The 25,373-nt window shown below is 37.6% G+C and overlaps 1 protein-coding gene across 3 annotated transcripts in view; it reads left to right on the top strand.

The window, feature by feature from the left end:
* The window catches only part of UTRN (utrophin), a 336,261-nt gene that overhangs the window by 99,284 nt on the left and 211,604 nt on the right, over positions 1-25,373 (top strand). For all 3 annotated transcript variants that reach the window (XM_054061674.1, XM_054061672.1, XM_054061671.1), the window contains 10 exons: positions 6,545-6,736; positions 8,545-8,717; positions 12,604-12,754; positions 14,100-14,275; positions 15,397-15,532; positions 17,575-17,724; positions 18,621-18,702; positions 20,283-20,488; positions 21,605-21,722; positions 25,099-25,304. In XM_054061674.1, coding sequence (XP_053917649.1) covers positions 6,545-6,736; positions 8,545-8,717; positions 12,604-12,754; positions 14,100-14,275; positions 15,397-15,532; positions 17,575-17,724; positions 18,621-18,702; positions 20,283-20,488; positions 21,605-21,722; positions 25,099-25,304 — 1,590 coding nt within the window. The remainder of the gene's footprint in view (positions 1-6,544; positions 6,737-8,544; positions 8,718-12,603; positions 12,755-14,099; positions 14,276-15,396; positions 15,533-17,574; positions 17,725-18,620; positions 18,703-20,282; positions 20,489-21,604; positions 21,723-25,098; positions 25,305-25,373) is intronic.

Here is a 25,373-nt window from a genome sequence, read left to right as displayed (position 1 = left end):
CATTCTTGGAAAAAAAGTGTGTTTAAAATGACAGCAGTCATTTTTTCAATAGGAAGTTGTCTGCATATACTTGCTTGGGACATCTAACATATTCATAGGTCTAAAATATCCCCATTGTCAGGGATGTCTTAGAGCAGCAGGATCTGGGCAGTGTGGTTCAATCAGGACAGTTTCTCTTGCCAGTCTTGCTGATGGGGATTATGCTTAGCTCGTTCTGATACCTTGGTGATCTCAGCCCAATTCATTGTCTGGTTGGTGCAGGTATGAGAAAAGCCTTGTCTAAAGCTTAAACTCAGTGCCTCTGCATCCTGTGGTTGTAGCTGCCCTGATGCTGCCCTTCACTGTCTCAGATACTTAGGGAGTGATAGCTATCGTCATGTGATTGATATTACTGTACACAATGAAGATGAATAAAAATGACAAAGGTTGAAGTATTTCTGATGAGAATAATCTTATATTTGATAATGTGTGTGTGCAGGTTTTGACAAACAATTCCACAATTGATTTAGTATGATGTCAAGGTCTAATAAAATTGGTGGGTTTGTGGGGGGGTTTTTGGGCGTTTTTCTTTTTTAATTTTATTTCAGCTTTAAAACACTTTGGCCACATGGTGATTACATTAATATTTTAGGCAATAATAGTGAGAAACCTTGTGAAGCATTAAGTAATTTCTTGGACAAGCTTGGGGGCTAGGCAATCTGTCAAGTACTTCTCAGTTTCTCTGTATGAAGCTTCATAATTAAAACCGATCAATCTCTTTTTGATGGCTCTGTAAATTTTTAACACAGCAACAATTAATTTGGAGGCAGGGGTAAAATGCTGTGGTTCCCTTTAAGACTTGCACAACAAAATTATAATGTGGTAGTTCTTATTCTTAGTGGTAGTGCTGTGTATCTTCAGCTGCCTATCAGCTTTGGAGCAATGGCAGATGCTCTGCTCTTGTTGGTCGTGTAGGCTATTCACTGTCAGCTATGAAAGTAAACATTTTAATTTGCTTCTCTTTGGAGAGACTTTTCTCAAATCCTAAGCTTCCCACACAGACATGGGTAGCAAAGATGGGCAATCCCAAGCACAATTTGCAGGCAGGACAAAGAATGGATTGAGAGTAGCCATGAAGAGAGGGATTTGGGGGTGCTGGATAAGCAGCTGTTATGTGCACTTGCAGCCCAGAAAGCCAACTGTATCCTGGGCATCCAAAGAACCGTGACCAGCAGGTTGAGGGAGGTGACTCTGCCCCTCTGCTCTGCTCTTGTGAGACCTTACCTGCGTTCAGTTCTGGAGTCCTCAACATAGGAAGGACATGGATCTGTCAGAGCGAGTCCAGAGGAGGGCCATGGAAGTGATGAGAGGGCTGGGGCACCTCCCCTATGAGAGCAGGCGGAGAAAGTTAGGGTTGTTTAGCCTAGAGAAGAGAAGGCTCCAGGGAGAATTTAGAGCAGCCTTCTGGTATTTAAAGGTGGCCTATGAGATAGCTGGAGAGGGGGACTTCTTGTCAAAGAATACTTCTTCATAGGAAGAGAGGTCTTGGTTTTAAGCTGAAAGAGGAGATTTAGATTGGATATTAGGAAGATTTTTTTTTTTTTACTCTGAGGGTGCTGAAGCACTGGAAGAGGTTGCCAAGAGAATTTGTGGATGCCTCATCCTTAGAGGTGTTCAAGACCATGTTTGGTGAGGCTTTAAGCAGCCTGATCTAACTGCTCTGTTTGGTCCCTAGCGAGTACTCATGGTGTACTGTGGTGTTTGTGCCTGAGCTCCTTGGGACCTGGTTGATGCCAGGCAATTTGTTTGAAGGAAATTGGGATGCATACATGTTTACAGTAAAACAACATTAATCAGCTTTTGTTTCACCATCAGCTGCTTTGAGTGAATCAATTAGTGGATTGAAAAGGTAAAAAGGTATACCTGGATTGTTCTTTGCTAATGGGAGCAGTCCAGTTGTGCCACAAACTGGTCTTCCTTTCAGTGCTGGTCTCACTGCAGGTTGACTGATTTCATGTAAGGAAGATCCTTTGCCTCCTATAAAGCCCTTTTCTTTAAGGGTATCCTGCAGCTAATCCCTGGCGGTGTTAGATCCATTCCTGGAGTACTGGGCTGAATGCAGAATATCATGCAAATACGGATTGCTGTAGTAATTACAGTAGCCTGTTGAGGGGGAAATGTTATCTTTGATCAGATTTAGTTGTGTAAAAGTATCCTTGTACTTCCAGATATACTTTCTAGTCTGGCTGAGTTAACTAAGCTGTCAGAAAGGGCCCTCAGAAGTTTTCATTACCACTATGAAACTTGGAAACTGTTTCATGTGCCCGTGCCTCTAGCTTTCCAATATTTGAGTGGTAAGCCAACCTGTCTCAAGTGACCTTAGTTTACTTTTATGGATTGTTCTTTCACCTGCTTTGCTTAATTGATTTTCCATGCTAAAAATGGTGTGGGGCCATATAATTTCTAAAGGGAGAAATAGTGTTCCCAAATGTCTTCATCATTTTGGATAAACATGGTTGCTTGAGTGTTTTCTTGGAGCTGCCAGACTTGACTTACCCTCAGCACCAGAGGCAACCCTAATGCTAAAATTCTGCAAGAGAAATTGCCCCTCCCCAATTTTTACTGTCTATTCTGTATTTGAACACTCCCCCCCACACTTCTTCAGTCAGCAGGAGCGTCTGATGAAGGCTGGAGAAGGGAAGCCCTGGTTGTATCATAGGGTCGTCAGACTACCAACTAGCAAATTGCAGTGGTGTTTGCTCATCTCTGCTCAGGACTGAGAAGCACTAAATTAATTCTTGGTCCACTGGTGTGGAGTTGGCTCAACCCCCCACTTGGATGGAAAGACTGTACTGAGGAAGATAAACTAGAGTTTGAATGAACAAACAGGAAAAGAAAGATTTTAGCTGCCAAGCTGGGGAGTAGACTCCAATTAAGGTTTTATGTAATACATTATTTACATTTTTGTCAATGACTGGAGGAGAGGACTGACTTATGGTGCTTGAAGGTTATGTATTTCTGTATATTGATTTGCTGGAAGTAGTTGGATCATAAATATTCCTTGTGTATGCTTCTAGGGATTATGTAGTTAAGTGTCTCCAAAATATTGGTAGCCCTTCTGCATAGCAGGTACTTCCGAATAACCCTTTTTTTCCACAAATTTGTTAGCTAGAAAAGCCTCCATCAGACACTTGTATCTCCTCGAGTCCCTTTTCTAACCTTGCTTTATTATTTTATTTCAATTGCTTTGTTCTGACTTGGCTCGGAATGAGGGAAAGGAAAAATTAAACCTTAAATCGCAGAGGTAATTAGCTGACTAAAGTTCCTGAGAGATTTTTCCAGGTTTTAGAAAAGTGTTTTGAAGTGAAAATGATGGTTTTGCAGATGGTAAATGAATTTGCTTTTGCAGGCACAGTGCAGTTTTTCTTATAAACTGAAACACAGAAGCCATCTTGAAGGCTCTTAATCCCGTAATAAAGAAAACATGGTTACCTATTGTCCTTTTTATAGGGAAGGTTCTGGGTTACTTAAATATGAACCACTGCCTACATAGCCCACAAATGTATTGCTTAGTGGCTGTGTTAGTTAACCTAGAAGAACAAATAAAATTGACATAAGATTTTAGCTTAGGAAAATCTTTTCCTAGAAAACTGTCTATGAAGTATTTTGTAGGATGGAGAAAGGAGCAAGGAATGGTTAAAAAGAGCGTTTCTAACCAAAAGGGGTTTTTATTTGCAAATATAAGCAGTACGTGGTGTTTTGAGATTGAGTTGTATAGGAAGAATTTTTCACCACCGAATTATTTTTTTAGCAGCTCCCATTAAGAAGGCCTTAGTTATAGAATGTACACTAGTAACTTCAGTATTCCGCTTCCCTCCTCACAGTCCTTCATTTTTCCTAGTATTTAAAGTGATCAAATTTAATAAACATGCTCTGTCAATACTGAAAGTAGAAAAGGGCTATTAAGTAATCCAGTCAGACTTCTTCCTAAATAAACTTTGATTAACTTTATATTTGTGGGTACTGAAGAAAAGTTTGCTTGCCTGTTTTTTTAATTAACCCCCCACCCCCCAAAACCCATTTAAAACTCAACTTTTGTGACAGTTGTTTCATTTGTGTGAGACAGTTATGTTAAGCTTCTCTTCCATTTTTTTAGTACATTATGCTGCATCTTAGAAGCTGCCAGTCTACGATGCAAGGGAGAGAACAGCTGAACAATTAAAACTCTGCTGTAGTAAAGCACTGATGTGTTTATAACATTTATATACATTCTCCTTTAAGAAGGAGGGTTGTGAAAGGAGGAGAGATCTCAGTGATACGAGGCAGCTGGAACAGGTTAACAATGAGGTTTGCTCTGCAGGAACAGGACCAGGAGGAACTGACTGCTTTGCAGAGCAGCAGCCTGGCCCAGGTTGCTTCTGCTGGTGAAGCAGAACCTTTCAGTATATGGCAGTGCTGGCAACAAGTGGAGAACAAATTTGCTTCATGCTATAACAGATGCTTTTTTAAATCTTGTACTAGTTCTTTTTTTCTAATGAGAGAGAAATGTGTGTGAAGTAGAAAAATGGAGTCCAGTGACCTATTCATTTGGGTAAGGTCTAGACTCTAGAATGCTGTCTGTGTGAGAATGGAAGTTCTAGGATGATGGAGAGGTTAGAGAAAATACTTTGTGAAGTTGTTGTTGGTGACTGAGCTGCAGCAGGTGTCCTGGTGTTTGTTCAAACCCAGGCTCATTCTAGGTTGCTGGGGAAAGTATACTTTGACTTGCAGAAGCTTTGCCTGATTTCTTTGGGGCTGTGGGACCTCTCCTGCCAAAGGAAATCATAGCAGCATCTAAGTCTTGGCTTTTGCTTCAAATTTCAGTGATGCTAGCTGACAAAATATATTCATTGCCTCAAGAAAATGTGTTTTGGGAGCATCGGGGACCAAGATGCTGGATTTATAGCTAAAGAATATGGAATAATTTCTTTTTACTGTGGTGCTCGCTTGCTGCCACTGAATCAAAAAGCAGTGCTGAATATTTTATGGTGTTTGTCTGTAATGCTTGTTTTCAGTAGACTCAATTTATGCTTATGTGTCTGTACATCCCCTTTCTTTGGTAGGCTATGAATGACTGAAAGTATACCATATTTAGTGGTAAGTCTTGTGCAAGCATAACTGTGTCCTCAGTTTCAGTAGAAACTGCTTACTTCAAAAAACCAAAACAAACAACTCCCTTCCCCCCCCCCCCCCCCCCCCCCCCCCCCCCCCCCCCCCCCCCCCCCTCCCCCCGACCCAAACCCAAGCAAATAACCCAAGAAAAAGGCTCCCAAAATCAACACAAAATCCTTGGGAGCATTCAGTGCTTGAGAAGAAATCTGAAATGGTGACTATATGAACATACTTTTTCTTTTGCACTACACATGTTGCATATGTTAGATTCCAGTTAGTGACATATTTGAAATGCTCAGAAGCATGTGGGGGAGGAAGATAGGCAAGTGTTTGCAAACAACTTTGTTAATGGGGCTTAATATTTTACTGATTGTTAGCTGTCCTAGTGATTTGCATGTAGGCTCCCAGTCCAGATTGATTGCAAATTAAAATTCACTGGCAGAAATCACTGAAGGTACACTTATTTTTCACATTAAGTGTATTCTCAGCTGTTAGTAAGTCATACAGTTGAGTGCCTCTTTGTCTTGCTTGACTCACATTCATGGAGTACAGGGTGGTGGGTTAGAACTTGCTTGAAATCTTCGTTATTAGGAGGTGGGTTTACTTTTTCATTGTGGATTTTAAAGAACTGAGCCATTTTCAGAGATGGTAGCAGAATCCTGTTGGGATAACAAACCTTTTCGGAAAAAAAAATGCTTTCAGTCCTTGGAGTATCTGCTTCATCTACCTCTGCTGTCTTTGCCGGACATGGCAGATTGTAGCCTCTTGCAGTTGGCTTCCTAATCCTTCAAATCCAGGCCATCGTTGATGATTCAAGAAAAAGCTGCATTAAATTACCATTCTTGCTTTCTTGTCTGCTAACATAGGACTTGGCTGTATAGCCTTGTGTTACAGTCAGAGCAGATAACAGTTGCCAAGCGCTTGAGGAGTTAGTGTCTCTTATTGCTGCAAAAACATATTGTGTTACTGATAGAGCACTAACTTATTGAAAAATTGGTTGGGAAATGTGTGTGTTGATGCTTATTGAAAAGAATGTCAGGGAGAAGGTTTGCTTCAGTAAAAGGGTAACTTCTGGTAGTCCTTAATAAAGGAAGCAGACTGAGTTGTAATGACGACTGGATACAGGCTTGATCAAGAAGTGTATTTCTGGAAACGGTGACAGAATCAGCACTGCTCTTCCCACTCACCAGAGTTTTAATAAAGAATAATCCAGAGCCATTGTTAGGTATGATGTCTACTTTTTAAAAAATGGAGTTCTCTGCTGGACTTGCAGCATTCTGAATTTATGCTAGAAAGGCCTTTGTTCTGTCTCTTGGAGTAGAAAAATACTTACTCTGAATATAGTCTACTTATTTATTTGTTTTCATAAAATTGCTTGAACTTTGAAATATAAAATGAACTTTCATGTTTTTAGGCAATCCCTGTCCAGCAGAGGTTAAAAGGCCACTTTGCTGCAGGGGTTAGGACCTTGCCTTTTTCAACTGAATACTTGGTTGAAATCAACAAAGTCTTGCTGGCCATGGCTGATGTTGAACTGCTGCTGAATGCACCAGAGCTAAATACTGGCATCTACGAGGATTTTTCAACTCAAGAAGATGCACTGAAGGTACTGCATGCCTAAGCATTATATTCAGAGGAAAGAATGGGAGGAGGGAATAGCAGAATTAAAAAGACCACTTCTGCAACTGTATGGCTGTATTTGTATCTTTTGTTCAGAATATACTGCATCAATATGCACTGAGAATTAAATGATGAGACAGTTTTGTGGTTGTTTGTTGTTATGCAGAATCTGGATACAGAATGGAATAGCATGGAAGCTGGGTAGTGGGTTGGGGGAGGAAGAGAAGGGATTGATTTCTTCTGTTGGAGAAACTGTTTTTCATTGTGTACTCTGTTATATGTAGAGAATTGCTAAAGCCAATCTCCTTATGATCCTGCTTGGTCTCCTTTAATGCAGCTGCTGTTCTGTCATGTGAAAACAATTGCTCACATGGGAAGAGGAAGAAAGGGGGAGATTCTTGTTTTTTGTATGAAGCTATATATGAGCCTATAAGACTTGTGTTCTGTTCTGTGTGTCTGTTCTGATTAGGAAAGCATCAATATATGCTCGATTTTAAGCTCCTACAGGTCCTTGCCAGCCAGTGGATTTACATGTGTGATTAATGATGGGGAAGTAGTTAAAGATTTTCCATTCTTCAAAAGGACATGAAGAACGTATGCTTGGAAGTATTTATTGTAGTAATTAGACTCCTGATTAATTTTGAGCATGCAAAGTAGCATAATACAGAGATTGCCACACAAAACATTCATTGGAGTTGGGAACTGCAAATGATGTAGTGCACTGTAGATGTACCTCTGTGGGTTGGGAACCAGTGAGGTCTGTGTCCTTACATTTGAGGTAGTCAGGCTTTGTCTCTCACCTAGTGCTGGGTTAGCCGTTTCTGCAGCTGTTATACAGATCCTTTAAAAGCTCATCAGAATTTCAGTCCACTTTTTTGATCTGCTTTTCTCCATGCTGTGTACGTGCTTTCATTTTTCATTTGCGTTGGCGTGGTTTTCAACAGCAAAGAGAGGAATGATGCTAACCTTTGACAAAGTGGGTGTCTCTTCTGTTTTGTTGATGAGATTCTCTTGTCCCTGTTTACTCTGCCTCTCTGCTCCCTTAAGTGCAATTAGGAATGTTTGTTACAAGGCATTTAAAACGCTTCATTTCAGTGCATGTCTCAGATATCTGATACTGAAATTTTGATATATTCTAAGGATGGTTTCAGAGGAAGCAAATAGAGCGTAGAATTTTTAGAAAATGCTACTGTTTGAAATTTGAAAAGATAGGTAAATTCCACAATTTACATGGACTATCCTCTGAAAAACAAGGCAACCTTAAAACAGCAACTAGTTTAAAGCTATTTTCGTATCATAGTTCAATGATATTTGAGCCAGATTGCTTTTACTTAAATAATTTAAATCCAGAACTTTTATGTAGCTTATATTTTTGCAGTTCTGTGAATATAGGAGGTTGTGAAGCATAATAAAGTCACACTTTGTGGCTCATTTTTTACATGAAGGAATATGTACAGTGTCTTCATGATCTGCAATAATTGTTTAATAATGAAGTTATGGCTGTTTAGAGAAGTATGGTATGCCTCTTGCCTCAAAACCAGGTTGAATATACAGAATATTTTATCCTCTTCATAAAATGTGAAGGATGTTCTCAAAAAAGTGATGGACCATTCAGTTAAGTTGCTAAAACTGATTTAATCTGTAAACTGCTTATGCTGATGGTCGTAATCTTATTGTAGATGTTGCGTTTTGGAACAGTATTTTGAAGCGATTACTTTTACATTTTTTCCAGTGTTTCTTATTTCTTGCTGGTGTTGACTTTACTAATGGCTTGTGTCATTACTTTGCTTGCAGAACATAAAAGATGTTTTGGATAAACTTGGGGATCAAATTGCAGTCATACATGAGAAGCAGCCTGATGTTATATTAGAAGCGTCTGGACCTGAGGCAATACAAATAGGAGATGCACTAACCCAGCTGAATGCAGAATGGGATAGAATTAATAGAATGTACAATGACCGAAAGTGGTAAGTCAAGGATGTTCGGTTTCTGTGCCAGTGTAGTAATTATTTTATGTACTTAAGTATTTTACAAATGTACTCTAATGATATAGATAGTTCGAGAGTGATCAGCTTTAATATGTTAGTATTGCACAACGATTGCCAGAATTAATGAATGTTGAAACAGTTAACATGCAAATTGTAGTTTGGGTGCCTTTATGAAGCTGATTGTATTTTACTTTATAAAATAGAATAGTTGCATTATAAAACACTTTTGTTTGTTTTGTAAAACTATCACAAAGCTGAGTTCTAGAAGAAAATTTTTGAATAGGACAGCTTTTAAAGAATTCAAGGCTATTTTTGAAGGAGGGGAAGGAGTTTGTAGGGATGGAGTCTTTAAAATAAAGCATTTTTTTTATTGTTGCTGAAAGTTGAAAATTGGAGTTAACAATACAAGAAAATTTTATGGTTGAGATAACAAAAGAATATTGAAATCAGTGCTTATGAAAAATAGATTTTCTATTTCCTTTTCACAAAAATCTAATAGCTGTAATTTCACTTAAACCAAAAAAAGCAGAGAGAAAAATGTTTAGTCTGTTATTTCTTCCTGCCCTTTACAGAAGATATTATAAACTGAAAATGCCTTACCTGAAACATCTTCCAGTGTTTAGAAACTAACTGAATACTGCTTTATCAGACTTGGAAAAGTGTCAGAAAGGCTTTTTAAGTTGGAATTGGTGAAAGTATGAAACTGCGTTCACAGCATTACTACTAAGCTGCTACTACTCACATTGCAGACAGCAATAGACGGTGAGATTGCTGTTATGCAAAAAACCCTTAGTGCCTGAGAATTATTTTATGAAACTTAAAATTAAATTCAAAGGCTCCTACTCTAGTTAATTTGCCTTTACAATATTTACTTTTTAATGAGCAGTGAAAGGTTATTGCTGGTATAGAAATTGTGTAAAACAATATAAAAATCAGGTATTGACTAAGCAGAGGCTTCCAGAAATTCTGGGCCACTGAACCAGTGAAGCATCAAGATTTCTAATTGCTCAGCAGATGCTTTTTCACGTTTCTTTTAAATTCGGGAACAAATAATGGTGCCCACTGGGTGCCACTTTCTGTGCTCTTGCTGGCTGCCCATGTTCACCTGCCATACTTGGAGATAACTTCAGAATCTGGTGCCTGTCTGTATCTATGTGCTTGCAGCTATTTTGTTGTCTTTTAGATAGGACATCAAATAAGCTTTAGTTACGTCCCCCTTCCCCCATCGCGTACCTTAATTGGAAGGTTTAAACTGATAGTATGAGTACAATTGCATTTACTACCTAAATTTTGGTTCATTAAGTAGCTAGAGTTAACCAGAAATCTAGTCTTCCTGTTGAAAAAGGTAAGTGTATCAGGGTAATTTCAATGTTTATGATTAGCTGGCAAAATGTACCAGATTGCCTCCTCAGTTGGTTCACTGAATACAAATTAATCCTGAACTTTAAAGTTTGTGAAGCTCTGTATCCTAGCAAGAATAATATTGGGCTCAATTTTCATAGAAAAGGGACTGCTGGATTAGTAATGTAAGATAAAACGGTACGTAGCTTCCTGAATAGATGAACTGCTACAATTTTAATAGGATATACTTTGAGGACAATATTAAAATACTGTATTTTGGCATTAGTATTCTTAAGCTCTGTTAAAAGAAGAATTTTTAACCAAGTTTATTCTTTCTTTTACCAGTGTTGCCCTAAGCATAAGCAAGAGAGTTAGATTGCTATCTCCTTAAGTGTCTCTGGCTTTTTTTTTTTCCGGAGTGGGTGGAAATTTTGACAGAAATAGTAGAAACAGCATCTGAAGTCTGGCAAGATTGATTTAGTTTTCAGAGGCAGTAATGATTTTGTGATTGAGTGCCAACTAAGTAGTTAATCTCTTGATAAAATCTCTGAGGTAGCTGAGCGCAAGTTGCATTAGACAGTACTTGTCAAACACTTAAAAGCTTTGCTTAAATCTGCTTCACTTGAGTTTGGCTTCCACATATGTATGAAGTAAAATGTGGACTTAATGCCTTTTTGAGCTGTTTGTAACAATGCTGGTTTGCCAGTTCTGCTTCTGCCATGGGCTTTCCCCCAGTGCTAAAAGTGTTGATGACTTGAGAATGAGCTATGGTTTGAAAGCAAGTGGAAGACGAGACAAGGGGTGGCCAAGTCTCAGTACTGTAGTGACAGGACTTGAATGCTTTTATCTTAGAGCTGAGAAGTCTGTAGTGAAACAGCAGTATGTACATCTCACTCAAAACCAAACTGAAACTTTGTCTCGTTGCTCAAAATGCTGATGGAACTGCAGGCTGGCATCAGAAACAGCAGAAATTAAATACCAACCTCTTCTCTGAAGTTTTAAAGTTCTGGAATCTGAAAAAGTGACATGTTAAAAACTTGCCCAGAAACTTGCATTTTGAAGGTAGCCAATAAAATATTATTTTGAGCTATTTTAAGTGCTTTAGAATATCTCTTCTCATAAAGTGTGGAATGAGATACTGTGGTGAGACAATATGTTCAGTTAGAGTAAAATGTACCTGACAAATAAAGTGAGAATGAAATTTGAGGTCAGCCTGCAGGTTGGTCTAGTTTAATGAATTGAGACGTGTGCAAGAAATTGAAAATAGAACAAGGAGGTAGGATCAGAAAAATTTAAATAGAGATTTTTAAGGCTTTCTTCTTTTCTAGAATTGGTCACATGAAGAACTATAGTAACAAAAAAGCCGTGTAAGTGCCAAAAAATATGAATGTCTTTAAAAATGACATAATTTCGATGAAAATAATTTCACTAGGAATTCTGGATTGTTGAATTTAATTAGTGAAAGAGAGAGGTGTAATGGTAGCTCTTTGAAGTTTGGTTTTGGATATCTTCACTGTTATGCTGCTAATTTCATGTCCCGTCTGTTTTTAAGTGGTAATGCTGGAGACTTTGCTATTGGAATTGTTTAAGACAAAAATAATGGCCTGCAGATGAGGTCTTTCCTCTGTCACCTTAGAGGTCCTCTGAGCGGGAGGAGACCTGGCCTTCCTATGTCTTTCAAGAGTATTTTTTTATTAGATTGGCATGGGATACTTTCTAGCCTGTTGGCATTGATGTAGATTTCATGTTATCCTTCAAGACATCTGTCGTGTTTGCTTTAGAATGCTAACATAAAGTTAATAATGTAAAAATAGAAAGCAGGCCACTTTCTCTATTCCTGTCATGGTTTTATTTAACATTTATGGGTGGGTTTTGTTCATTCGTTAACATAGAGGATCTCTCATTTTAGTTCAAAGCAACCTTCTGACTGTAATAATTTAGCCTATTCCATGGCAAAGAATTTGCCCTTCAAGTTAAGCTACGCATTAATTTAAGGCTGCGAAGATGGTAATAATAATGAAATGTCTGGTAAATTATTGTGTGATTAAATTGTATAAGACCTACTTATGCAGGCCCACTGGTAATACAGCCAGTTCTATATAATCAAAATCACCTTCGCTTATTAAATTCCAGCCACCAGTACCCTATGGTTTATGAATTAAAAAATCTGAGCAATTAATCATTTCATATTCTACACTGATACCTCAACTTTTTTATAATAAAGAAAAAAGGGTTCTGCAGACCAATTTGATGCAGCTAATCAATCTTTATTTTTTAAGTGATAGAAACAAAAATTTGCTTAGGACTGCCCTTTTTTCCTTCAGCTGGAAGTTAATGACAGTCTGTGCTGATGGCTTTTTACAGCTGTTACTAGGTCAGGAAGCCGTCAGTATTGAGGCTTTAACCAGGCTGTATGCTGGCCTTTCTGGGTTTGGCAGGAAAGTTTCAAACTCACTGGAGTAGGAATCTTAGCTTTTTCACCAAAACTGTTTGGATAATTTTCCAATGCTTTGTTTTCAAACAGTTGCTTTGATAGAGCGATTGAGATGTGGAGGCAGTTCCACTGTGATCTCAATGACCTTTCCCACTGGATAACGGAAGCTGAAGTGTTATTAGCCGATGCCCGTGGTCCAGATGGCAGCCTGGAGCTGCAGACAGCTGGACTGCATCAGCAGGTATGTGTGATTTGTGCAGAAAGCGAGCAACTTGGAAAAAGCCTTGTTTTTGTCTAAAATTCTAGTTCTCTATATAGACATATAGATTTGAAATGAGGCTATGCAATTATATTTTAAGATTCCTGACTTAAAATTTCTTTCAGTTGAAGTTTAAAATGATTATTGGAAGACAACAACTCCTGCTTATAGTGTGAGATGTTATGATGACTCTTAGTATTGATAGGTTTGTGATATTTCCGTAATCCAAGTGTTGGCATAATTTTGGTTATTAAATATGTTTTGTTACAGCTTTAAAAGTGTTAAGCAGTTAAAAATAGTGTATTGTTTCACTTTCTACTCATAATTAAAAAAATAGACTCTAACAATGGTCAACTATAACTTAGCCAATTTCTATTTTTATACTAACGACTGCAATTTCCTGCTTGTATAAGCAATCAGGAAAAAGATGATTCCAATTACAGATGTCTTAGGTTTGATTGTTTCAGACTTCAGTTCTGGAATTTAACTCCCTGATTATTTTTCTAGCTCATCATTATGAAAGAGCTGACTTTTCTGTTTAGCTGAACTCCTTTACTTCCTCCTAAAGAAGGAGAAGAAAACATGACTTTAAGAACTAGGGTTTTTTTTTCCTTTTGAGAATAATGGTGGTTTGAGTTTTAGGTATGTGTTGCTAAAGAGATGTTTCTACCTAACATACGGCTTGTGTTTTTCCCTTGTTGCTGCTCCGAGTTTTCTTCTAGGGCATTTCCCTTCTTGAATCGACTCGCTCCTGATCTAGTTGCTAGGAAAGTATTGCTAACAATGTAAGGTTTTTGTAGTGGTTAGGGATATTTGAAGATTTGATCCTGACATCTTTTGACTTCCTTCAATTTCATGCATTTCTTGTGATGTCTGGGGACCATGGCAGCACAGCCTTTATTATCCTAGGTAAAATACTGTTTAAGTTATGGAAATAGTCAAGGGCATAGGTTATGATAAGAGCTGGTTAAAAAAAAAAAATTACACCATCTGTTAGCACTACCAGGAAGTGCTGTATATTAAGAAGAAAGAAAACAAATATGAATGTGGACTCTAGCATTGATGGTTTAAATAAATTCTTGTGATCCTAAGTAGTATTCGACAGCCTATTCTGTGTCACCTTTTGACACTCATTAGAAAACTGAACTAGATGCAATGACAGACTCTTAATAAATCAACAGCTTCCAATTTTTAAGCAAGATGGTTTTAAGTGCCCTTTTTATTAAAATAATATGCATCTAGGATTCATCCTGCATATTATGAGCCACAGATCAAAGTCACCTTAGGTCAGTAATAAAATTCTGTGTGGCTTTCATGTTTCTGACAGGAACTTGAAGAAGGAGTGAGCAGCCATCAGACCAGTGTTTCAGCCTTGAACAGAACTGGGGAAGGGATCATACAGAAATTGTCGGCTACAGATGGGAGCTTCCTGCAGGAGAAGCTGGCAGGATTGAATAGACGCTGGAAAGCAATCACTGCGGAGGTCATGGACAGACAACAGAGGTAATAAGTTAATCAAAAATTTGGATATCTGACTAGATGTAATGAGGAGAATCTCATTTAGAAGATTCTGGGAGAAGTAGTGCTATTGCATGCTGTCATTAATCTGAATTTTCCTGACATTCAGACACCTGTGTTTTGAACTGTCTTCTAGAACCAATTTCCCATAAATGCAGCTGCAATTGACTGCTTGGTTGAGTCTGTGTTTAACACAACCCACCAAATGACAACCACAACATTTCTTTTCTTATGATTTTCCTTTGTTTTTAAAATAGTTTTATTGCTAAACCAGACCACTATAGGAAGTAAAACTCAGCTACTTTCTCTGTCTGAAGCTGAACTATAACTACATTACCTTGATTTCTACTTTTGCATTCTCAAAGCTACGCTAATTAAAACACTTGTACTTGAATTTTTACAATACTGTAAGTTCTCTAGGTCTGGATTTGCAACAATTTAATCCACCTTACTAGATATTTTAGGAACAAAATTGAAGTCAATTTTGAAGTCTTGAATTTACTTCAAAAGAGCAAGGTTACCTGAGATAAATATATAAATTTTCAGTGTTTCTGGGAACAAAAGGAAGACACCTCTCTTGGTTCTAGAAAATGTGTAAGGATAAGTCCTTGGAATGAATAGATATTTTTGGAAGCTATTTATATAATTATATATTTGTAACATCTCCTGATATATTTAAAAATGCAATAAGATTTTTCTTACTTGGCTTGAGAAGTTCCCTTAAAGCTTTGTAACTTAGGGAATTTTGCCTTGGAGCATTTAGGGACACTTTTAATGCTTTCATTAACAGTGGCCTTGTAGTGGCTTACAGTGATTAGGCCTGAAGGTGGTGGTGTACTGTCACTTGTTTAATGTTTTCTGTAGACTTTTAAAAGTCTATTTTGTGACTTTAGAACTGAAGTTCGTTTTTTAAGGGAGTAGCATTAATTTGCAAGCATCTTGCACTTCAGTGACGAGTATAGAATTCTTTGAGTACTAGAATGAAACCTTTAAAATGCTGCAGTCACTCAAAAACACTTTGACTATGTTGCATCAAAAGTAACGTAGGACTGACATGCTGTATTTGCTGTGGAAATGCATGTGGATTTTTTTTTCCTTTTTATAAGGCTAAAAGGAGAGAATCAGCAGCTGATAGAGTACAGGAGGAAGCTTGATGAGCTGCGTTGCTGGTTGGAAAATGTAGAAAATGCTCTGGACACAAGATTTATGTTCAACCATGAAGAAAAACTGCGAGAGTTACAGGCAAGATTGATTAGCGTGTTTATCTTACGCAAAGCATCAGGACCCGGCTTTTGGGGAGGGGAATTTTCACATTGTAAATAGCCAAAGAAATATTAGGCTTGTACGAGACTGTTTTGTGAGATTACTTACACAGACACTCGATGCTTCTTAATGGAGTTGGTTTTGGGTTTATAACTGTTATCTAGCTGAAAGATTGGGGCTATGTATCAGAAAGTGAGAAATATTTACCACTGGTAAAAATTAGTAAGTGGAATTTCACTGGAGATGTCACCAAGTCAACTTTATACTTGCCAACACTTTAGCAAAAAGCCAATAAGCTTAAAAAAGTGAGTGCCATACTCCCATTTCCTGGGCAGCTTTAGTACTTTGTTACATGTGTAAAATTTTGCTTAACCTGCTTTTTAAACTATGAGGTTTGGTTGTTATAAGTAACTTGAGTGCATATGCGTGTGTGTATTTTTCTTGTTTATTTTGTCTGGCGTTGACCACAAATATTTCTGGTTTGTAGGATGTGTGAAAGAGTGTTTCTGGAATCCTAAAAGAATGGAAGGAACAGTCAATCCAGCAAACCTCTGCTTGCTCATTTTTTAATGATTAGTAAATAAAGAAAAAGAAAAAAAACACAAACAACAAAAACCCATTTGAACAAGAAAAAACCCAAACCACCTCTTTTAGACCAAATAGGGTGGAAAGGCTTGAACTTCCAACAAATGTGTATAGGTGATGTGAAGTGGTTGTAGCTGTTGGTGTAAACAAATTGTGTTGAAGCTGTTGAATATTGCCTGTCTGACTATCATGAAAATTTTTCTTGTCATCTACCTTCATATAGATGCCTGAAGTGAAAGGTAGAACTGGAATAAGCAAAAAAAGAACAGAATTTGCTAGAGAAACACTGGCAGGGAATTAACTACCAATTTGGCTCTGAAAGTAGGAATGAGCTGTTTTGTTTGTGTATGTTAAGGAAAGGCGAGTTTGCAACAGAATAAGTACTGAAGTAAGGTTGTTCAGGAGGGTGGAGAACTCATCTGAAAAGAAACTTGGAGCTTACTTTGTCACATAAAGGAGGAGAAGAGGGGATATGATGTTGAGAATAAGAAAGCATAGAGATGATGACCTATTAACTAAAGGCTGGTATTAGGGAAGTGGGAATAATATGTTAACTGATCAACCAGGAATAAGTACAGTTTGGGAATGAGAAGAAGATTTCTAAGTAGAGCTTCTGGAGCAGCCTTCAATTTAAAAGGATATGAAGTGTTTAAAAATGTCATTCTTTTAAGGCAGAACTTTGAAAATTTAGGAAAGGCACTTTTTTTATGTGGTGTTTAGTGTAGCAGGGTGCTCTGTTCAGTCACCTCCCTTCCAGGTCTGTGTTCCTGTCCCTTTACTATGCACACCTCCACAGTACCTGTGTAACACAGGTTAGTGTAAATATTGAGGTGGATAGATATGTGTACTTGCTATTGTAACTTTTTATTTCTAGTGATTTAAAAACAATTTTTGATTCCTACTCCACTGAGCTTGTGGTATATTGGCAAAGCAGAGTTGATTTACAATCACTAGGAATCCAGCAGAAGCTTTTTTTATTGCAGGATCTGACCTGCACTTTCATGTTTAAAGAGAAAGAAAGCTTTGGGAGGTTGATCATAATCAGGTTGTCAAGTTTTTAGGTTTTAAATATCTTTAGAGTACCTATCCTTAAGAGTAAAGTACCTTTATGTGATTTATTTCCTTTTGGCTACATGTGATGAATCCAGAGGTGATCAAACAGCAGTATCTTGTAAGGCAGGAATTCGTACGCATGATATGAAGCTTTATAAGTACCTTAGTAATTTGCAGTTTTATGGATTTTTTACAATTAGCAGTAAATATTGATATTAGACTAAATCTTTCAATTTCTAGAAGGAGCGTAGGAACTTCAATGGAAGATTTTTGTTATAAATTTACAGGAAAACTTCTAAATATTGAAGTTAAAAGAAAGCTTCGCCCTTTTACTTGAGCATATATGCGTTTTGCTTCAGTCTAAAATTCTCTGTCCCTTTTAGGTCTTAAGGGAAGCGATGGAAGTACAGGGTGACAAACTGGAATGGCTGAACAGAACTGAACCTGAAGTGCTTTTGGATAAAAATGTTGATCTTCAGGAAAAAGACAGACTTTCTGATTGCCTGCAGTCTCTCAATGTGAGGTGGAATAAGGTGTGCAATTCTTCAGCCTTATGTATCTGAGGTTGAAAATAGTGATGTACTCAGAATGGTTGTTTTCCTTTCCATATATCTGTGGTAAACCTTAGTGAAAAAAACAAAGTGTCTCTGGGATTCTTCTTGAGTGTAATTGCTGCAAATTATTAACTGTAGTGTTCAGTCTCGTGGGTGTAAATATGAGAAGAAAAAAATCACCGGTTGAAATAAAACTAGATTTTTTCAATCAGAGCCTGGACACGCAAGTGAAAAAAGAATAGAATTATCTGGGATTATATTGTGGAACAGGGAGGTAAGATTTTATTGGGGGAAGTGCTTTTGATATTTTAGGGAAAGAAAAAAAAAATCCATTTTTACCTACTCAGCCATGAAAAATGGGGATTTTCTCTGCCCCCTCTCCTTGTACATTAAATTTCCATCTGCTGCCTTTTAAAAACTTCTAAAAAGTAAAGTGGGCAAATTTATCATTACTACAATAGAGTTTAAAGGTAATACTTTTTCTTTTTAAATTAACTTCCTATTTCTGTTTCCCTGTAACTGATAACCACAAAGTGATGCTTTGCGTGGTGATTCCTTCAAAGTGTATTCAAATAATGAGTTAAAGCTTTGATGCTTAGGCAGTAAAAAGCATGTAAACAACCTGTCTACAACAGCTCATTTATTTCTCTCCAAGATTTATGTAAGACACTGGAATGTATTGAAATAACGCTCTGTGTACCTCTTGGAATTTTTATTATTTGAAATGATCACTTGAAAAAAATCAGAGAAATATATCCGAGGCATGCCATGGTACCAAGCATGGAGTAGAATATTCTGTCTTTTAATAAGTGGTTACTTTTTCGCTGTTAATATAGGTTGTTTTACTGTTTTTATTCCTCTCTGCTGGGCTGTAGGTTTTCAGAGAAGTGCCTGACAGAGTAAGAGAACTGATGACATTTGGGAAGTCGCATCTTGTTACACAGACAAAGCCTTCTGGTGAGTTGTCAGTCCTCCTATTGTTCTTAATTGTATTGAGTTAAATCCTGTTTGCTGTCAAAAATAATCCAAAAAGGGAAAACTTTCCCTATGAATTTAGACAAATGGAAAATGCTGTCCATTGCTGTACTTGGGGCTACCTCTGTGTTACTATGGGAGAGAGGGAATGTTGGGTTAGAGGAAAAAAAATCCCTCTGCAGTTGAGGATGGAGGTGGCCTTTGGGATTCCCTTGAGGGTTTTTGAAATGGGGGAATGAATATTTTACTAAAACTTATGCCTTCTTGTCAGGATCCAGTGTACTAGGTATAGAATAAAAACCAAAATAGCTGTGTTCCTGACAGCCTGCTTTCCTGTAGATTTGTCTTGTGTTTGTGCCTTTTAACAATTAAGATTCACTACAAGATTTCCCTACAGCTAATAATTTGCAAAGTACCTCCTGCATGCAGATTCTCTGCAGCCCTTTAAATAAAGGCCATTCTGTGTCTTGTAGCTCAATGGGGATGCAGATAGATCTTTCTCATCAGCTAGATGCTTATGTTCCTGGATCTTGTAGGCCAAGCTGTCTAAATATGATAAGTTCTTGTATCAGACAGTGACACTGTCCATCTTTTCAAATTGTTGGAAGCAGATCAGGAGATACAGAATGTGAACGAGATGCCCAGGTTTCCTCTTTAGAAAACGAAGTAAAAAAGACAGCCCCTGCCTGAAAGAATTTGCTGGTTGAACTTGAGTAAATTACCAGTTTTTCTCCATTTAGCATCAGTACCATTTAGCATCAGTAGACAATTTAGAGGAGAAAAACCAGCTTTTGTTTAAGCCTTTGAAAACCTTGATTCATCTTGTTTTCCTTTTGTGTTTAGGTAAAGCTCCTGTATTTCATTACTTGAGGCAAGTGTGTTATAGTCATGCTCCAGCTTGACATAATTTAGTGTTTTTTTGGAACTAGAACACAACCAAACACACCTTCTGGAGTGAATCCTACTCGTTGCTTCTTTGCAGTGTCAGGTTAAAAAGAAAGGATTGAGCTGAGCTGGTGGGCATCTGTTGCTCCTTAGGACAGTTGTGTATTGCCAGGTCCATGAAGTCTTTTGTAGTAGCTCAACCTGTACTTAAGAGAATTCTGAGCCAAGAGTTTTTCCCCCCAAGAGTGGAGGAAAAGCTTTCTGCCACATAAAACAGAAGTGAAGACAATTTTAGACAGTTATCTTGAATGAATTTGATTTTTTTTATGGTTAATAAGGGTCAATTATCTTTCATGTCAAAGTGTTTAGCTTCACTCCATTAGATTTAATGATATTTCACCTTTGCAAGTTTTCTTCCTGTTTGTTTTGTATCTAGACCGAATCATTTGAGTGAGTCTTTGACATGCTTTGATGTGCAATGAAACAATAGCCTTAAAAAAAAAGGAATTTCTGATTACTTAGTTTCTGGTAAAAATGCCTCGAATACAAGTTTTTGCTCTTCTTTCTCTGTAGATGCGGTTACGTATTTATAGGAATTTCAAAAAGCCTATAATGCCCACAACTGCATATGAAGCCATGACTTTTTTTTCTTTAACAAAACCCTTCAAATCTTTCAGATGTCCAAAAGGTGGTGCTAGTATCTTCTTCACTGGAAATTCCTGTTCAGACTCAGCAGGCTTTGGAACTTTCTGCACCTGCTGATCTGGATAAAACTACAACTGAGCTGGCTGACTGGTTGGTATTGATTGACCAAATGCTCAAGTCAAACATAGTCACTGTGGGAAATATTGATGAGATCAATCGGACTATTGCACGAATGAAGGTATGTGTTTCTTGAAGGCTAGTGGATGGGAAAATTGGCTTACGCTTTATTAGGTTCTACATTCAGTAAAGAAATTTAAAAAAAAAAAAAGAAAAATGTAGTAAATTAATAGCTTGAAAACGACACTTCAAATGCTAATATTACATTGGTTTCCCCTCTGCTATTTCCTGTGATTTCCCATGTCCCTATGTGAGATAAGCACTGCTATTTGTTTTAAGCAAATCTTATAGATGCCATCTTTTGGGAATGTAGAGATAGTTTTTGCTGAAATCTTTGGAGTAGCTTTATATTTTTTTGGAGAGTGACCTTTATGATCCAGTCTAGTGGTTTCTAATGAGTTTTGTTGTGTTGTAGTTAGACTAAACTGATTTCCATAGAGATGCTAAAACGATTAAAAGTTGTAACATAAATGCTTCTTACGTAAATGTTTCTATTGATAGCTCACTCTAGGCTGAACTATGACTAAGGGCAGTATTTGAGATGTATGCTGCCATTAAGGTTCATTTTGACTTGATACCAATTAACATGAGTAACTGTAGAGGAAAAGCTGCAGGCTAAGCAAGTGCTAAACTGTTTCTGTGGGTGTCTAATGTAATCTGGAATTTGAAAGAATGTGATGCACAGTAACTTCAGAAATGCTTTCTTTTTACTGTTTAATACTAGTGATATCTGCTTCTCTTACATCGCCATAGTGAGAACTGTTTTTTATATATCGTCTGATTGTTCCTTCCTGTTCTTTTCCTTCTCTCTTGTTCTACCTCTCCTTTTTTCACCTTCTCCCTCCAACATAAATCATCGGACCTTGTTTAAGAGGAAATAAGTTATGGGAGAGTAAAAAATAAATATTGGAAAATACTGTTTGATGACTGCAGTGACTGGTTTGTACAGGTTAACCTTCACCTCTGAATTTTCAGTAACTAATTCAGAACTTTTTGCTTTTTAAAGCAGTGCTGTAATACTGTGACAATGCAAGGATTACATTAATGATATACTTGTATATATAAAGCTATATACTTGTGGTGATGCAAACATGTTTTGTTTTATCGAAAAATGATACAGATGGTGTTAACTAACTTCTGCATTTTGGACTGAAAATCATATCCTAATTCTCAACAGATAACAAAGGCAGATTTGGAACAGCGGCACCCGCAGCTTGATTCTGTGTTTACATTGGCTCAGAATTTGAAAAACAAAACTTCCAGTTCAGATATTAGGACAGTGATCACGGAAAAATGTAAGTTTCCCCATTCTGTGCTTGCAAATAGTGTTTCAATGACCATATAAAGATCTTCATACACTCTTGATTTTGAGCATAGCTGAAGTTGCCTTCTTTGAACAAAGTGAGAACTTAGCAGTTCAGAGCCTTTCACTGTAACAGTCTAATGAAAATTCTTGGAACAAGAATTGCTGCTTGTTTTCTTGACTGGCATTTTTTTGAAGTACAATGGTAAATACTTTTTGCTTGATTTTCAAAATACCTTATGAAGGATTTGAGTTAACTGATGGCTACAGGCCTAGGGATGAGTACTTTTCTCTGTTGATAAAAGGAACTAACCTTGTATCCTTGTTGTTGAAATGTTATGTACTAGATAGTGAAAAGTGTTAACTGAAGACACTTAACTTTGTGTATATGGTTTTGAAATTGTTGCCTGAGAATTAGAGCTTTTAAGTCACTGATACGTACTTGAAAAATTGAGTTTCCGGTTTAAAGGTCCCCACTCCCTTTGAAAGTGTCTTTTAGTGGTACTTAAGGAAAGAAAACATACAACTGACAAAACTAGAAACTATGCATATTCTTTGAGCACGTGAGCTAAGAATAAAAAAAATTCGTGCAGCAGGAAATATCTTTACATTTTTACTTCTGTAATATTTCCCTGTGTTCTCCTCTGTGATGCAATTTTCCTTTACTACACTCACATGGATTTCTTTGGTGTCTTTAAGACTTACTGGAGGTGGTAATGGGGTCAGATAAAAAGCCCCCAGAAATGTTAAAGGGTCTGATGAGATGGCATCTGCTGCCTAAGATTTACAGGAGCTTTGCTATGGACTTGTCGGGGAGTCAGATCCAAAAAAGCTAGAACAACTTGAAGGGCCAGTTTTGCAGCCACTCAGAACAAGGGGTCAAGTAGAAACTTGGAGGACAGTAATTATATAGTCCATGAGTCGTTCAATGAGTGGGAGATCTATCTGGTTAATCACAAGACATTTTTGATCCTTTGAGAAAGGTGACCAAGAAGTAAAGGAACTGTATGTTGAAAATCTGAATTCCCGTACAGTCATGTCCATCTGAGGTGGGAACAGAAAAGCTGTGTGTGCTGCCATGGATGAAGCTTCCAGTACATATGTTAGATATGGGTGATGATTTTGCTACCTGTCATGAAACATGAAAAAACAGAAGTTTTTTCTTGCTACTGACATTTGTAAAGAAAAGTTTTCCCTTTGAAGAAAGGTGAAGCTCGGGACTGCTTTATGTACCTTGTTGTTTATATGCTGAGGGGAATATATCAATGTACTACAAACTCCTATAGACCTTTTATGTTGTTAGGTGGAGCTTAATTACACAAATAGCTAGGAGCACCAAAATAGAGAAAAGCTTCCTTCTCTATAACTTCCTGCCCAAATTACTGCTTGGACATGAGGAGTTAAAAACACAGTCTCATTGGCAGTTTTTTCCAGTCTTTCTGCTTTTGATACTAGACTGACATTCCTGGCAACTTTATCTAGGAACCTTACTATTGACTACATTGAACACTGAGGCTACCGAGATTTTCACTATTTTCCTGTCCTGCTTTGGCAGAGATGGAAGAGGGGGGAAATATGTCAACAGTGCAAAGTGAGGTTAACCTGACTACTAGTAGGGAAAAATATATCAAGAGGTTCTGTCTATAGTACTGTATAAACACCAAATATCTGTCCATTTTGACCAAGCTGCTGTTGTAGGCGGTGGTTTCTCAGGGATGTTTTTCCGTCCAGCTTTTTGCTGAGGCCCCAAATACCTCAGAGGTTTTCTTCACTGCAGTTCATTAGTGAGCACACAGGGCTTAGCCTTTTTTCACTCCTGCTGGTTTTGCTTTTGCTTTCTTGGTGAGACTGCTGGTATGTCCCAGCAGCTGCTGGTTTCTTTTGAACATACTCTTTATCCGGTATAGTAATGTCTTTGTGGTTGGTTTGTTTTATTACAATTTTAATAAGAAAACATTTGCTGTTGAGGTACTGAAGCTTTCTTCTAAGTTCTCATTCAGCATGACTTATGTCATGTATAAAAATTAATCTGAAAGTTGTGGGTAGAAATTGATGTATCTGTATTGCACAGACCATTGGGTTTGTCCACCTGCAACACAGTTACTCTGACAAATGGGCTTTGCTGCCACAGTCTGAGAACTTTGTGAAACTAAGTAGGATATTGTTGAATGTATTAAAGTTAAAGGATCTTCCCAAGCAGATCAAGCATAATGGCTTTGTATGCTTATAAAAAGTTAATTAAAAAAAAGAAAGTAAAGGGTAAAGTTCACTGAAATGGGTTTAGCTTGAGTACAACCTTTGGCATTTTTACTTCATGGAAGATTGAAGTGATCTGGGTATCAAGTGTGCTTTCTAATAAAATTATATCCTTAATGCTACATACTAACCTACCTGTTGCTGCTCAGAGTACTGATATACTCAAGAAATCCAGATTAGGGTTTTTTTTGGTATTTGTACATTTTTTTTCACTCTTTGCCTCTAGTAATATGAAGTATCCCTAGTATCTGTCATGACAGTTAAATAAACCTGTTTACACCTCTAAAATCTTTCAAATGTTTTTTTACTGTCTGTAAATATTTAGGGAAAGGTGTCATGCTAGTCATTTTTCTCTGAGGGCAGAATTGCTACTTTCCCTGACGTGCTGTTATTTGTCCTAGGCTCTTGCCATGCTGTCTTTTTCATCCTTTGTTTATTAAAGGTTAAAGCCTGTTTATTGATCACTTAATGTAACTTGACTGCGAGAGGAATGGGATACTTGTAGGAAATTAGGTGTGATCAATAACTTCTCTCTTCTGCTGTGCGATCTACATAAGCCTGTAGAAACCTGTGCTGGAAAGAAAGTGCCAAAGTAGAGTGTTACTTGTGTGTTTCCATCTTCGCCAAAATTATAGTACAGGTGCCACTAGGCACTGTGGTCTAGAAAGCTTAGTTCACTTTATATAAGCTATCCTAATCTAAACAGTATTTGTTTATTTGTTTGCAGTAGTTTAAATTGCAGATGCACAAAGGTGACATGCTAGTATAGCCATCACTGTAAAATTGTGTTCCTTAGAGCCCTGTTGCTGGCATAAACTTGCAGTGCAGCTGTGGCCTTCCGAGTGTGTGTATTTTAGAAGTAAAATAATACCTTTGAAATGTTGCAGGATTAAGTTATCTGTATACTGATCTGCTTATACAAGAGGCTGCCAAATGCCTGCATTTGACATGTGCTTTTGTGAATGTGTAAACTATGTGAACTAAAATACTGAATATGGAAGCTATTGTATTTGAGAACGAATTATATTATCGCTTCTTGTTCTGAGAATTTAGAGGTAGTTACGGCTACGTTCTTGCCTCAAGTGTTTTATAATCTGTATTGTCCTCTGTAGTGGAGAAGGTGAAGAACCAGTGGGACAATACCCAGCATGGCGTGGAGATGCGGCAGCAGCAGCTGAAGTGCATGCTGACAGACAGCATGCAGTGGGATGAGCAGAGGCAGGAAATGGAGCACCTTATGGAGCAGTGTGAGATCCGTCTACGTATGCTCCTGCAGGCCCCCAGAGAGATGCTTGCCAAACAGATTTCAGACAGCAAAGTAAGACCGTATACACCTTTCTTCCCTGCCAGTCTCCTCAGTCTTTGAAATGCTACAATATTCAATTGA

The sequence above is a fragment of the Cuculus canorus genome, chromosome 3, assembly GCF_017976375.1.
Source record: "Cuculus canorus isolate bCucCan1 chromosome 3, bCucCan1.pri, whole genome shotgun sequence".
Classification (NCBI taxonomy): Eukaryota; Metazoa; Chordata; class Aves; order Cuculiformes; family Cuculidae; genus Cuculus; species Cuculus canorus.
Note: the sequence above shows the minus strand (reverse complement) of the source record. Positions and strands in the feature narration are given on the sequence as shown.